At 39.3% G+C, this 12,271-nt stretch overlaps 2 protein-coding genes and 1 long non-coding RNA gene across 4 annotated transcripts; 2 read left to right on the top strand and 1 right to left on the bottom strand.

The window, feature by feature from the left end:
* Window positions 1–4,385: 4,385 nt before the first annotated feature.
* On the top strand, window positions 4,386–6,993 carry LOC137577301 (uncharacterized). The gene is made up of 3 exons (XR_011032394.1): window positions 4,386–4,468; window positions 4,531–4,734; window positions 6,718–6,993. It is a non-coding gene; the product is annotated as an uncharacterized lncRNA (long non-coding RNA).
* An 80-nt stretch (window positions 6,994–7,073) lies between these two features.
* Window positions 7,074–9,874, top strand: Vps51 (vacuolar protein sorting 51). Of its 2 annotated transcripts, none has more exons than XM_068290412.1 (6): window positions 7,074–7,148; window positions 7,277–8,151; window positions 8,211–8,847; window positions 8,903–9,427; window positions 9,492–9,604; window positions 9,661–9,874. In XM_068290412.1, the coding sequence occupies exons 2-6, from the start codon at window positions 7,322–7,324 to the stop codon at window positions 9,767–9,769; spliced, it is 2,214 nt and encodes a 737-aa protein (XP_068146513.1). In that variant the 5' UTR covers window positions 7,074–7,148; window positions 7,277–7,321; the 3' UTR covers window positions 9,770–9,874. The 2 variants fall into 2 exon arrangements, with proteins under 2 accessions (XP_068146513.1, XP_068146514.1); XM_068290413.1 differs by having other exon boundaries at window positions 7,080–7,158.
* LOC137577051 (transcription factor grauzone) lies at window positions 9,770–12,236 on the bottom strand. Its single transcript, XM_068290414.1, has 5 exons — window positions 11,869–12,236; window positions 11,041–11,816; window positions 10,762–10,956; window positions 10,305–10,698; window positions 9,770–10,243 (listed from the first exon to the last, which is right to left on the bottom strand). Exons 1-5 carry the CDS (start codon window positions 11,983–11,985, stop codon window positions 9,905–9,907), a joined length of 1,821 nt encoding a protein of 606 aa, XP_068146515.1. The 5' UTR covers window positions 11,986–12,236; the 3' UTR covers window positions 9,770–9,904.
* Between the last annotated feature and the right edge of the window lie 35 nt (window positions 12,237–12,271).

The raw sequence follows: 12,271 nt of genomic DNA, 5'->3' as shown, positions 1-12,271 counted from the left end.
TAGATGAGTTGTCTAAGTGACCCAGTAATTTTGGGCAACTGAACAACGAGCACCCGGGTTCGAATCCCAGGCTATAGTGTATGGATGTAGTTTTCGTCTAATTGCAAGCACAAGGCCTTAGCTGCCAGTGCTTGTAAAATAGCTGCCAGCTGCCAGTGCTTGTAAGATAGTTTACAACTATATCCTATACTTATAACAAAAAGAGTTGTCATTTCATTTGATTCTATATTGTTAATTTTAGATCGTCTTAAGAACGTCACACAAAATATTTTTCCATTTCTACGCCCATGCAAATTTGATAGCCTACTTTCTAGGGTCCATACAAATGCGAGCATCTCTCAAAAGTATGCCATAAAATCGAGGACAGCAACGAGCATACACAAAAGAAGGACATGACAACAGCATTTTCGAGGCAATGTCATCCAATCCAATTCCTATTTTTCGTCAAGAGTCGATAATTTATGGTAAATGGGGGAGGTCGATGAGCATTAAATAGACACCCCTAAAATAATATATACCCATGGACACACACATACACACAATTGCCCTTTTAGTAATGTGTGTGTGTGTGTGAGAGAGAGTGATTCAGTGAATCCTTTTCTAATTTTAAACCATAAAAGCTTTCCCATTTCATTTCACTGCACACCAAATGCCATACAAATTTCTGTTATAGATGTATGTCTATATATGTATATAGTGGTTAATGCTTATTGTCTGTGGTTTTAGCTTGATTTCGAATTTGATTTAGTCAAAACAGACCGCAGATTGTAATTAATTGAATTTCCAGGCAAAGAGAGTGAGGTAAACTGTTAATTGCATATGCAAATTTTAGCCACAGATATCAAATGTTAATTTAGAAACCACAACAGAAACTAATGCAGGATTCAATCAAAAAAGGACTTTTACTATTCACTACTACTACCACTACTGAGTGAGAGGTTAACCTGAGACAAATGAGGAGCAATTTATTAGGGGGATGGAGGAGAACTTTTGTTTGTTTTTGCACTACGTGCGCGAGACCCCAAAAGATTGTCACTTGAATATTCCATGCGTGATCGATGCGCAGAGCTTTTCATTTTTACTTGAATTGAATTTACTATATATAGAGAAAGACACCTACTTCTTTTGCAGTGGCGTAGCCAGAAAATTTTTTGGGGGGGTTAACATGTTTTAGGATCAAAGATATTGAATTGGCTGAATCAATTTTATAAGAAATGAACCAATTTTCGGGGGGGGTTTTATCCCCAAAACCCCCCCCGTTACTACGCCACTGTTCTTTTGCCTCACTCTCTCAATTCCCCAATCTACCTATCTCTCACTCTCTCTCTGTGTCTGTGTCTTTTTGCTGTCTCTATCTCTTGGGCAAAATTAATGTCAATTTTTATGCTTGATTTATGGCTTGGCATTTTGGTTGAGGGCTTTGTGTCATGGTCGTGCCCTGTGCGCTATGTTGGCTTCATTTGAATTCAATTGCAGCAGCTAAAAGATTCGACTCTGATTTTGTCGCACCAATCTAAAAATATATATATGTATGTATATATACATGACCGAAAGAAGGAAAGAGTGTCTAAAGAGCACGTGACCCGGTAACCTCAAAAAAAAACGAAGACAATCCAAAAGGAAAGTGACTTGACTTGACTTGCCACGCCTCCGCTTTCGTCTCCTTCTCCTCTGTCCATCCACCTTGTCGTCTTCAAACACAGCTGCCAAAGGGCAATAAAAAATTGACAACACCAACGCCAAGAAAGGAAAAACTGATACAGAGATGGAAACAAAAAAGTCAGCATAAATGTGGGAGAGGCAGCACTGCTGCCTGCTGCTACCCGGCTTCTGGCCTGACACAGTTTTAAGTGTGGGCTTTAAGTGCTCTAGCATTTTGCTGCTGCATTTGCATCATAAAACTGGCAAACCTATATGATGCATATCCGTTTCCCATTCACCATGAACACCTGCGGCTGTCGGTGCCACCACACATCCACCACATCCACATCCACATCTACGGTAACGACGCTGACGATGACTCCTGTGGGGGGCGAGGAGAGAGGGATTGGAGGTGGGTTAATGCCGGAAACACTTTGCGTGCAGATTTATGGCCAAGTCTAAAAAACAACGGTGGCTAAAATTCTGAGAGCTCAACGTTTTTAATGCATTTAAATTGCATTTCCCCAGCTGATAAAACTGTCGGCATGTGAACCTAATTATCCCAAAAACTTCAAAAAACTTTTGCCCCAAGAAACACACTGAAAATTTAGCAAAACAAAATGAGAAGCGAAAAGAGAATATAACCCATACAATTAAATTCACGGTTTCAGTTACAGAGAAACAGAAAGTTTATTCTGCCCGCGGTTTAGTTCTGGTGCCTTAAGATCGCCTTATTACTTCCTTAACATAGCTTTAAATTTGCCCCTCATGGATTTATGGGTGTCCTTATCGAAAAAATATGAAAATTCAATTAAACTTCGTTGAATTGTTTTATTACGTGGATTTCGTTTGATTTTAATGTAATTGACGGTAAATTAGTTTTTGTTTTAAATTCTAATTTGATTGGGGGTTCCCTTTTCTACTTAACCATTGTGTATCGTACATTTACACAGGTCAAAATACGTTTATTGATCTATGTATATACATATGTAGATACATACGTATTTATCATATATATTTTGTATTACAATGAAACTATTTAAGTCTTAGACACATAATTTGGCTTTTGTCTTTTTATACCATATACCCATAGGGTGAAATGGTATATTAAAGTCGCCAAAATGTATGTAACAGGCAGAAGGAAGCTTCTACGACCTTATAAAGTATATATATTCTTGATCAGGATGAACAGCCGAGTCGATCTAGCCATGTCCGTCTGTCCGTCCGTCCGTCCGTCCGTATGAACACGCAGATCTCGGAGACTATAAGAGCTAGAGCCACCAAATTTGGTATGTATACTCGTGTATTATGTACATACATAGAGTTAATTGGAATTTCGGCCACGCCCCCTTACGCCCCCAGTAATCACATAAAACTGTTTTTCTTAAAAAGTATAATAGCTAGAGACATCAAATTTGGTATGCAGACTAGTTTAATAGACGCGCAGAAACTGGCTATTTAAAAATGTTGCCACGCCCACTTCCGCCCCCGCAAATTAAACAAAACTGATTTTATCAGAAACAAACAAAGCTAAAGTCACCAAATTTAGTATGTATACTGGCTTAGTATGCGCGCAGAGTATATATATTTTCATATTTTGCCACGCCCACTTCCGCCTCCACAATTAAGAAAAACCCGATTTCATCCTGTATTTTTTTGAAATAGCACATACTATGAAACATGTAAAAACAATTTAATAGACATATGTACATTTGGTTTTCGAAATTTGAAATATTTGTTTCACCTGGTGTATGGTATACCCAAGTCGACGAGTCAACTTACTTGCTTCATTTTAGTTAAACTTACAGTAATTTGTCTTGTGTCCTAGTGTCTTTTTCTTACTTTTGCTAAATATCTCTAATTTGAATACAATTTGGAAACTTAATTTCATAGAAATGTATTAATAATATAAATTTTAATTGTCATCAGGAAACAAAATCTGTTTACATACCAAATTTTGTGTCCCTACCTAGAAAAGACTAAGAAAATCGGAAAATCTGATTTGGGGAGACGGAAATGAAGGAAGTAGGCATGGCGAAAATTCGAAATAAACTTGATCACTATATATACTACACGAGTCTACATTCCAAATTTGATGACTCTAGCTCTTATCGTCTCTGAGATCTACGTGTTCATACAGACGGACGGACGAACATGGCTGGATCGATTCGGCTCTTGTTGCTGATCAAGATTATACATATATAGTTTATGGGATCGAAAAGGCTTTCTTTTTCGGAATTTGGAAATTTCTATTATTGCTAATGATTTGTCATTAAACGTTAAGTTTTTGGTCAAAATGGTAAGCTAAATTAGCCAAAAGAGACGGACAAATATGTTTGATGATCATTTGCTCCAACATAGGTGAACAAAAATAGACGAAAAATAGTGGTATAAAATTTCAAAATGATTTGTTTCATTAAAATTAAGATCAACTTTAGCTGTTTGCTTCAACTTATAATAATTATAATTAGATTATTACGATGACCTAAGAGAATCCTTAAACGATCCATAAAATTTGAGTAGGTTCAGAATATTTTTCAAAAAATTTGTAGCACAGTGTAATTGAATATATTTTGTGACACATTTTATATTATGATTTACAATCGGGATTTACACTCACAAACACACACACACACACGTAGACAGAATGCTTATCAACTTTATTGATAAGCTCGAAATGTAAACAAAAGGCCAATGCTTAATTTAAATCTGTTTTCAAGATGAGTTTGATGTCAGTTGTGAAATATTTTTCGAGACAATAAGAAGATGAAATTTATGGTGCTAACTGCATTGATGCTGCTAATGGCAATTTGGACAGCGGCAGCAGGTGAGAAAATTTCACCAATTGAATTAATTTGATTATAATCACTAAAATTGAATTGTTTTCAGACTGTGTGACAGATCCGGAATCGATGTTGTGCATCTTGGATCCTGATAATGGCAAATAGATTGTTTGAAATGTTGACTAAAATGATCTCATAGAGATTTGCCAATGGAAATGAAAGTGGAAACAGCTAAGGCTAATCAGACTCATTTTCTGTTAGGTGGAGATTGGGGCCACTTGTGTGTGTGGAGTGTGGCTTGAAGTTATGTGTGAGTGTGTGTGTTGGTGTGTTGGTGTGTGCTTATGCTCTTGATTCTTGTTTGCTTTTCATTTGCTGTCCACTCACGCAGCAGTTGTTCGCTTTCTCTCTGGCCACTTGGCCAGTAATCTCTGTCAGAGAAACCTCCCCCGCAGCCAACAATCCTCGCTTCCTGCACATAATCCGTTTAAAATGAGCACTGGCTATGTGCTCCAATTTACGCTGCTCCTGTCAGCTAAGTGCAGAAAAATTAATTTAACGACTTGGCGCAATTCAAAATAAAAAAAATAAAAAACAAGAACAAAAACTGCAGCAATACAAGATGGTTGAGCTCTAGGAGGACTTTAATCCTCCTCATTCCTGTTGCGCGCGCAGTGAGCGATGGTGGGTGGTGGGTGGAGGGATGGTAAGGTGAAACGACAATGGCAACTTGACCTTGACACATTCGACGTTTTACGCTTGTCCTCGCCATATTCTTATTGTTGTTGTAGTCGTCGACGTCTCCAATTTTATTTTGCGACTTTCACTGTAAGCTTACGTAAATTCAATTTTCAGTTTGATGAAAGCAAAGTTGGCTTAGTCCATGTGTGTGTTGGTGTGGGTGTGGGTGTACGGCGCCTGCAGGTATGCAATACCTTTTACCAAACATCCGAGACGAGGGCCGTGTGATTTGCACAATCTGCACACAACTTGAAATTAAATTCGGCCCAGAAGCGGTTCAGGCTTAACTTTTTTTTTCTTCTCCACTTTTTTTTCGGCTGCTACTTTTCTCTTGCGAAAGGTCAAAATGTTAATGTTTTTGAAATGAGCCAACAAACGAGGGACGACGAAGACGACGACGAAGATGTAGAAGCAAGACAAGAGTCAAGACATAAAACTGAAGGGAAACTTTTACTTTTTTTTTGCACCCTCAAGGCGAAATGGAAGTGGGGAAACTTGTCCATGTTCATTCATCTCAGAACATGGTCGCCAACAGGCAGAAATGTCTGTATAAAAATAAGAGTAGGTAGATATATGTACATATATTTGTATGTTGTATAGAAAAGCCTACAAGTGGGCATGGCCTAATGTGATTTAGCCACACGTAACTCAGGACATAACAAACACACAGAGCCAAAAACTGACATTGTTGGTGGTGTTAGGAGGTTATGTTGGGTGGGTGGAGCTGGTGTTCTGTCTGTTTTGAACAAGATGCCCCAATGAAGTTGATTACTTTATGGCTGAGTGGTTTATATTATGCTTTAGACACTTGAGTACCAATTGCAATTGTTTATTTATCAATTATGACAGCATCTCTGTCATACAAAATATGCAAATATTTTAATTAGTCATCGGTATATAACATATGTATATTGCAATTTGCTAAATATTCTAGGAAAACAAACTTATAACATACAAATTTTCGAGACCAATTATAGCAAGTGATTTTTACCTAATTTACAGTCTATAGTAAATATAGTGGAAGTTCTCTCATTATCTAAGTTGTTTTTTTCTTGAAGCTTCTTACATTCAGGGGGGACCTGCTTTAGTAGGCTCAAAAAATCGATTTTTTTTATTGCTTAAATCTGTTCCTAATATATCTAAGAATATGTCTGTCAATTTTGGAAAGACAATTCGAATTACTTTCGAAGATACAGCACTAAAAGCAGTCGGGCGCCGAGCAGGTATACGAGCGTTCGTAAACTTTAAATTTTTGGTATTTTCCAAAATTGGCGGGCAAAATTACAAAAAAAAAGTATTCAACCAATCGTAAAAAACCAAAGCTTATTAGATTCAGTATCTTATTACCTCCTCTGTGAACCTAAAAAATTCTTGAAAAAAAAAATTCTACACTATTTTTTTAGTAAAATGAAGTTAGGTTTTTTGGTGAAAAATTCAACTTTTTTTTCAAACCAAAAAAAACTTTGATCTCGCGTTTTTTTCGGGTTTTTTTAGGTTCACATAGAAGAAGGCCTAATGAAAATTATTTATCCATTTGTTTTTTTTGTTTCAGACAAAAATTGCGACCTACATTTTGCCCGCCAATTGGACACTTCAATTACGCGGTGGTGCACAAAAGTAGATGAAAGTGGGCTGTATTTCGATATTTTAAATTTAAAAAAATTGTTTTTCTAAGTTTAAATATGTAATAAGATGATGTAAAAATTTCATTACATTTGCTTGTTTCTTTCTATCCTAAAAAAAAAACACGAAAAACTGCCTTTTTTAGGCCTCCTAAAACAGGAAGTCTATTATTCAAGAGCTCAAAAGCCGATAACAAAGAATTTGAATGAACCGCTTAGATTATCGTTGTAGCTCCAAATAATCGATATTTTTCGCTTGTTTTTGAGATTGTGACTCATTTAACAGCTGTCGCTCAAAATGTTCGACTTAATGTAAATGTAAATAATTAAAAAAAAGAACAACGAAAACAAAAATAAGCAAGTAATTAAAGGTTATTTCCACAATCCGAAAAAATAAGTTGAAAATTGGCCCACCGCCCACGCATGGATCTGCATGGAAAACAACAATAATACGCCCAGTTGATTTGTTCTGTTCTTTTGTAATTATAGGCCGTGTAATAAGTATACGCAACGTATAAGCTAAAGGAACGCAAAATGACAGACCTCGCAAATCCTTTTGACATGGACACTTCCGGTTTCGATGCTGAAAAGTATTTGGAGAAATTGCTAAAGGACTGCTCTCTTCGAGAAATCATGGACACTGAGGCTGCTGTGGTCAAGGATACACAAACCCTGCATTCGGATATGCAAACGCTGGTGTATGAGAATTACAACAAATTCATTTCGGCCACGGACACCATAAGGAAGATGAAGAACGACTTTAAGCAGATGGAATCGGATGTTAATCTGCTTATGAACAAGATGCAGTCCATCACCAGCTTCAGTGAACAGATAACTGGCACTCTACAGGGCACAAGATCACAACTATGTCGTCTATCCGAGAAGCATTCGCTTCTTAAGCGACTGCAATTTCTCTCCACTCTACCTGCTAAATTGAAATCTTTGATTGAAGAGCAAAACTATGCCCAGGCCGTGCAGGATTACCTGCATGCCCAGAAGGTGTTCGCTCAATATGGAAGGCAGCCTTCATTCGATGGCATTCAGCGGGAATGTGATCAAATCATGGGAGATTTAAAGGAAAAACTGCGTCGTGACTTCCAGAGGGCTGGCAATACGGCACAATCGTTGACTGAAATCGGGGAATTGCTACTCCAATTGGATGAGAAGACATCGGATTTGGCCAGCGAAATGTTGACCTGTGCCGGCAAACGTCTGCACGAGCAGATTGTCATGTTGCAAGATCAGACAGAACGGGATATGTTGGAATTTGTGGACATGGGCATCGACGGTTTCCTTAATGACCTGGCCCTGGTGGTAACCTCATATTTTGATATGTTTGTGGCCAAACATTATGAACAGGAACGGTAAGACGATATGGATTAAGGAGTGGATTGGAGTTAGTCACTATTTGAAACCATTTCAGAGATGACTTCCAGGAGAATGCCTTAAATGAGTTAAATATCTTTCTGAATCAAAATATCGACAAGTACTTAAATCTGGTTCAGGATCGTGTGGAATCCGACATTGGCTATGGTGACACTCAGGTCATGTTGCGTGCCCTGGATCGTTTGCATCGTCGTCTGCAGGCCATGCGGAACATATGCCGCGGTCTGGAGGTCCAAAAGAACACCGTCGACATTATCATTGGGGCAGCACATCAACTGTGCGATGCCCATTCAAAAAATCTCAGGGATCACTTTGCCGACAGTCTCAGTTCAGTGCGTTTGTCTCTCGTCTCGGCTAAGAGTGATGCTGCCACTGGACTGAACCTATCGGAATTGATTGGCAATTTATATGTATCCATGGTGGAAAAGATCAAGGGTGTGCTGCAAGATTTGCTAATCTTTCTCCGCACCGATTGGTCCTTTAACATCAAGGCCGAGCACAGAGGAGCCCTCTGTGTGGAGGGCATAAGGGAGAATCTTCTTATTGGCTTTCTACGCCACATTTCGAAAGTGATGTGTGGCTTTGCCAATGCCTCAAGCTCTAGTCCACCTAATTTGCTACTGGTTCTCTCGAAAACCTGCCTGGAACTAGAGCAGCAAGGTGTCCACATACTGGTAAGAATAAAAATCTATGAAGTGTAATCTAATCCCAAAAAAATTTTCTTTCTAGATTGCTCTGGTCGATGACCTCTATGAGATCGACTCTGAGAACAGTGCCACCTTGACCCATGAGACAGAAATCTGTGCCGAGATGCGTGAGACAGCCCAATCCCTATTAGATGCCTATGTGCGACAGCAGGGCACAAATATCTCACAAATGCTACGCAAAAGTGTGGAAACTCGTGACTGGTTGAATTGCCTAGAGCCGCGGTCTGTGCGTGCCGTGATGAAGCGGGTGGTGGAGGAATTGGGTGGCATCGAGACGGTGGTGGCCAGCCTTTATGAGAGTTCAGGCAACGCTGGTGGTTTTCGTACCACGGCCAGCAGTGATTCCAGTCGCAAAACTTATTTTAGCAATTTCACTGCCTCAAAACCACAATATCGCTCGAATTGGTCCAACTATACCCCATCACAATTGGAATCCAGCTATGTTAGCAATATACATCGCTTATTCTCCGAGCGCGTGGATATTTTTACATCTGTGGAATTTACCAAGGCTTCCATTGTCATGGGCATCATCAAAATTGGCCTAAAAGTATGACCTAGATACGAAATCCTACCCAGTTCTATTGTAATCCTTTTGTCTTAAACTCTTTCAGACTTTGTTGGAGTGCGTCCGTTTGCGTACATTTAGTAAATTTGGTCTACAACAGATTCAAGTGGATGCCCACTATTTGCAAATGAATCTCTGGCGCTTTGTCAGCGATGAAAAGTAAGTGGCAAATGAATTTGCTTTAATTTAGGTACAATTCATTTCTTTTTTTGTAGCCTGGTAAACTTTTTGCTAGATGAAATTCTGGGTTCAGCTGTTCATCGTTGTTTGGAATCTGTTCTTATGGAACCAAATGCCGTGGAAATTATATGCGAACGTGGTTAGTATTTTTGTTATTCCACTCTAATGGCTCCAAAGACTTGAAAACATTCTAATTTTTGTTTAATCTTCATGCTAGCCTAAGGAAACATAATAAAAAATAAGAAAAAAAAAATTATTTTAGATTTTTTTGCATTCTCATCACACTGCCTCCTGAGAACTAAGACAGATTGTAAATTCCAGATTCTCCGCTTTTAAGGGTTCACCACCATCCAAGGCTTCAACCTCATTGATTGTCCTGCTGGTGGTTGTTAGAAGAATATTTTGAGTTTCTCCCTCACCACTTTCAATGGTTATAATGCTAGTGCTGCTGGTGGCACTGGGAGTATTATTGGTCGCAGTCGATGACATACGCTTTTCTGAACGGGCTTTGCGCGCCTCTTCAAACTCCTTGGGATGACATTTCTTTCGATGCGAATGTTTGTTGGCATTTGAATTAAAGGTTTTCGGACAATGTGGACATTGGTAGAGAACTTCACCCTGTGGATAAAGATAAATGTTAGGCTACTCTAAGTGTATTAGGATTGAAGGCTTCACTTACCGTGTGCATGGTCATATGCTCTTTAAGGGTAATGGCCTTTTTGAATGCTTTATTGCACACACTACATTCGTGTTTGCGATCCAACATATGGACATAACGTTGATGACTGAGCATGGCACTTCGATTGGGTGATACCTTGCCGCATATGTTGCAGGTGCATTCCTCATATGAACTCTGGTGCCGGCGTATATGTTTCCTTAGGCTATATTTGTTCTTATGCCATGATCCGCATATATCACACTGAACCTTGGGCTCAGTAATTCCAGCATGCTCCAATTGATGACGCTGGAAGGCAGCACGTCCGCGTATAACCTGAGCACAAATATCGCACATGGTTCCATAATTGCCATGAACCATTTTTACATGGGAACTCAATAAAGAGACGTTTGGAAAACTAGAAAAATATAAAACTCTAGATTAGTTATGGGTCAAGCCGAGCGGGAACATCAATGCCCACCGTCTTTCGCATATATCGCATGGAACATTTCTTTCCTTGTGTATTATACGATGCTGATCCAATAAATACTGCTTGGTATAACGTTTGGGACAATTCTCGCACATAAAGGTCTTTTCTTCATCAGGCTGATGCTTAAGTAGCTCATGATTCCTCAGACACTGTTTGTCCGCAAAAGTCTTGCCACACTCTTGACACCTGAAAGCAGGCAAATGGATTAGAAAAAGGACTAACGCATGGATCAGGCGAATATTAAATTGTGGTAATCACTTTACCACTCACTTAAATTTATCTGGATTGGCATGTCGATCAATGTGATCGGTGAGAAAAGAACGCTTATAGAATTTTTTATTACAACAAATGGCATAGCCTTTTTTATGATGCGCTTGTAGCATATGCTTGCAGAGCTTTAAGAATGTTTCCTGTCCCTCGTGACATATATCGCACGTGAGCCGCATGTGAGCGGCAATTTTTTGATCAATTTCCTTCATGGCATTCTTATAGTTTTTGTAACGTTTTTCTTTCTGTACAGTTTCTTCCACCTCCACTGCCACCTTTCGATGGCGGCCACGTTTCTTGGCAGGAGCTACATCGAGAGATTTCTTTGTGGTGGCAGCTTCTGCTTTGCTCTTGGCAACGGATCTTGTTTCGCGACGCTGTTCCGACTGCTCCGTAATTATAGGCACATCTTTAAAGTCCAACGTGTCCGTTTCTGTGGGGTCCTGGTCTTCTGTAATGTCTGTTTGCTTCAACACGTCATTGAGAAACTGTTCATTGCTGAAGGAATCGTCATTGCCACAGTCTTCGTAGTCAGTGTTTTGAAAGAAAAAATCATCATTGTCGTCCACCACATGGTGACCGTCACCGCCATCCGTTCCCGATTCAGTATCGATTTCGTTCAAACTGTTGCTATTGGCTTTCAGTTCATTTTTGAAAGAGAATCTTTCAGTCAGCAGACGATGAGCCTTCTCCACAACGACATAGAACTCATGAAAATCATTCACACGCTTCCAACAGCTTACACAGATGACCGTGGAAATTGGGTCATCACTCTTTGGCTGAAAGGGACATAGCAATTTATTTGCTTTATTTGAGCTGTATTGAACTCACCTCGAACCAAAAGTATTTGGCCAAAATCGAGGCCACATTTATTGACTGGCCCGCGCTATCGAATATATGTATTATGTCTTCATCGCTGGCAGTGTTCAGACACAAGCGACAAATCATTTTTCTCTCGAATGGCCCTACGTTCCGGGCCACGGGTCAATGTATCAATAATTTAGCCAGTATTCAGTATCAGGTCCATCGAGGTTTTACCTGATCTCAATGCTTGTGGGACCTGCGGAGTTTGCGGGGAGTACTGCAGGTGTTTACTTGTTGCGTTTGTTCGGCTTAATAACAATAACAAAAAAACAAAACAATTGCAAAATTCCAGCAGCGTTTTTCGGCAACAACAAATCACACGTGTTTATCGATAACAATCTCAAGGCGTGCCTATCGTTTCAAAGACAAT

Source organism: Drosophila tropicalis, unplaced genomic scaffold (assembly GCF_018151085.1).
Source record: "Drosophila tropicalis isolate 14030-0801.00 unplaced genomic scaffold, ASM1815108v1 contig_593, whole genome shotgun sequence".
NCBI lineage: Eukaryota > Metazoa > Arthropoda > Insecta > Diptera > Drosophilidae > Drosophila > Drosophila tropicalis.
Note: the sequence above shows the minus strand (reverse complement) of the source record. Positions and strands in the feature narration are given on the sequence as shown.